The sequence below is a fragment of the Alligator sinensis genome, unplaced genomic scaffold (assembly GCF_000455745.1).
Source record: "Alligator sinensis unplaced genomic scaffold, ASM45574v1 scaffold1065_1, whole genome shotgun sequence".
Classification (NCBI taxonomy): domain Eukaryota; kingdom Metazoa; phylum Chordata; order Crocodylia; family Alligatoridae; genus Alligator; species Alligator sinensis.
In genome coordinates this window covers 251,584-253,827 of record NW_005842812.1, presented here as the reverse complement: position 1 = coordinate 253,827, position 2,244 = coordinate 251,584, and the positions used below count along the sequence as shown (strand labels likewise).

General features: G+C 67.9%; 1 protein-coding gene across 1 annotated transcript in view; it reads left to right on the top strand.

Moving 5' to 3' along the window:
* Positions 1 to 2,244, top strand: part of CD63 (CD63 molecule) — a 23,081-nt gene that overhangs the window by 19,476 nt on the left and 1,361 nt on the right. Inside the window, exons 4-5 of the mRNA XM_014525481.2 lie at positions 49 to 120; positions 1,909 to 2,097. Coding sequence (XP_014380967.1) covers positions 55 to 120; positions 1,909 to 2,097 — 255 coding nt within the window. The 5' untranslated portion in view covers positions 49 to 54. The remainder of the gene's footprint in view (positions 1 to 48; positions 121 to 1,908; positions 2,098 to 2,244) is intronic.

Sequence of the window (2,244 nt, the reverse complement as noted above, 5' to 3'; positions counted from 1 at the left end):
GGATCGGGGCTGGGGCTGGGGCTGGGTCTGAGCGCTCCGTGCCCGCAGGTCGCGATGGCGCTGGAAAGCGGCATGAAGTGCGTCAAGTTCCTGGTGTTTTTCTTCAACTTCTTGTTCTGGGTGAGTCCGGCCCGGGATCGGGATCGGGATCGGGATCGGGATCGGGCCCTGGGGCGCGGGGGAGGCTGCGACACCCTCCCTGGCAGCTCTGCTCGCCCCCGGCTGCCCCCGGGATCGGGAGCCGGATCCTGGGGGGCGAGGCAGATCCGGGCCCGGGAGGAGGAGCCCCGGCCTGGGGGGGGGGGGGCCATGGAGGGCCCACCCCAGCCCTGGGGGGCAGGAGCTCCCGGACCCCGGGGTGGGGAAGGGCCCCCACAGGGCTGGGAGCAGCTCTTTCCTGCCCTGCCATCGTTAGGTTTCAGGGGTAACAGCCGAGCACCCGCGCTGGGTGGCAGCGTTACCTGTACCCCCACCCTGTCCCCCAGGCCGGGCAGGGGCTGGGGGTCAAAGGGCTGGGCAGGGGCAGCCCCACTGGAGCTATTTGGGGAAGTGGCAGTGGGGAAGGAGCCGGCCCTTGATCAACGGCCCTGATTGCCCAACGTGGAGGGGAAGGGCCTGGCTGGGGGGGTCTAAGGGAAACCCCGTGTCCTGGCTGGGGGGCTGGGCCGCCACGCACGGATGTGACCCCCCTCTCCAGCCCCATGGGGCTGACGTGGCCCCGGGGGTGGCACATCCTGCCTTGTACAAGAGCCAGGACCTGCCGTTATCCTCGTGCCCTTGCATATGAGGGCCTGACTACAGCCCGGCCCTGGTACTGCTGGGGGCAAAGCAGGGTCATGGCCCTGGCTGGGGGTGGGGGAGCATGACCTGGAGCCCCTTGCTTCCCCATGGCCTTGGGGACCTCTTTCCTGGGTGGGGAAACTGAGGCACAGAGGCAGGGCTGGGGCAGGATGGCAGTGGGGAGAAGGGAGGTGGAGAACCCAGGAGTCCTGGTGCTTGTTGTACCCACATGATCCCCTTCCCTCCTGAGAGGGAACCCAGGCGTCCAGCCAGCCTGGAGGAAGGGGGCCTGGCTGGAGGAAGTGGTTCCCTGGGCCAGGCTGGGCCTGCTCTCCTCCTGGGGGGCTGCTCCTTGGTAGGAGCTTGGTGCGAGGGGGGGCTGGCCTAGGGAAGCCCCCTGTCGTGTGTGTCCATCTGTCCCCCCCACCCGCCAGGCTAGCTCTGCCTTGTCCCCCTGCGGTGGCCTCTCCCAGCGGGAAGCAGGAGGAGCCGGAAGCTTTCTCCAAGCAAGCAACCGCGCCCGTCCCCCATCCCGGCCTGCAGCGCGCAGGGAAACCAGGGACTGAACCGCCTGGGGTGGCAGGCCCGGCTCCCCCCAGGGTTGCGGAGGGGGTTGGGCCCTGGGGGTGCCCCCAAGCCCACCTGTGACCTGGGAGGGGCCAGGGGGGTCAGAGTACCCCCGGGTCCTACCCCCCGGGAGGGGCAGGCGGGTGCCTGAGGGCCAGCAGTTCCTTGGAATTCCCCCGGTTTGCAGTCGCTTCCCGCACGCACACGTGTGTGCATGTGAACACACCTAGACACGCGCCGGGTGCCCAAACACACTGGACACGTGCCTGGTGCCCAAACATGCTGGACACGCACCCAGCGCCCTCCAGCTTGGGGAGCTGGCAAAGACCCCACAGAGCCCTGCTCTAATGGGGGGGATTCCCTCCCTTCTCTTTCCTCTGGTCTGTGTGGCCAGGGTGGGGTTGAACCTAGGTGTCTGGGCACGATCTCCAGGAGGGCAGGGCTGCAGTGCTTCCCCCCCTCCCCACACCCTATTGCTGTGGGTGGCCTTGCCCTCCCCAGAGGTGGGCGCATTGCAGCTCCGGGCTGGTGTCGGTTCCTGACAATTTTCCCCTCCTCCAGGTGTGCGGCATCGCCCTCGTGGGCCTCGGCATTTATGTGCAGGTGATGCTGAACAAGTCGCTGACCATGCATAACCTCTCGGCCTCGGGCCCTGCCATTGTCATCATTGCTGTTGGCGTCGTCATCTTCTTCATCTCCTTCTTCGGCTGCTGCGGGGCCTGGAAGGAGAGTTACTGCATGGTCACCACGGTGAGCGCCTGGCCCCGGGCTGCAGGGCAGGAGTGAGGGGCACTGGTGGGTCTGAGGGGGTCAGGGGGGCTGCAGGTTGGGAGTGAGGGCCACCGGTGGGACTGGGGAGGCAGGGGGCTGTGGGCTGGGTGCGAAGGGCACCAGCTT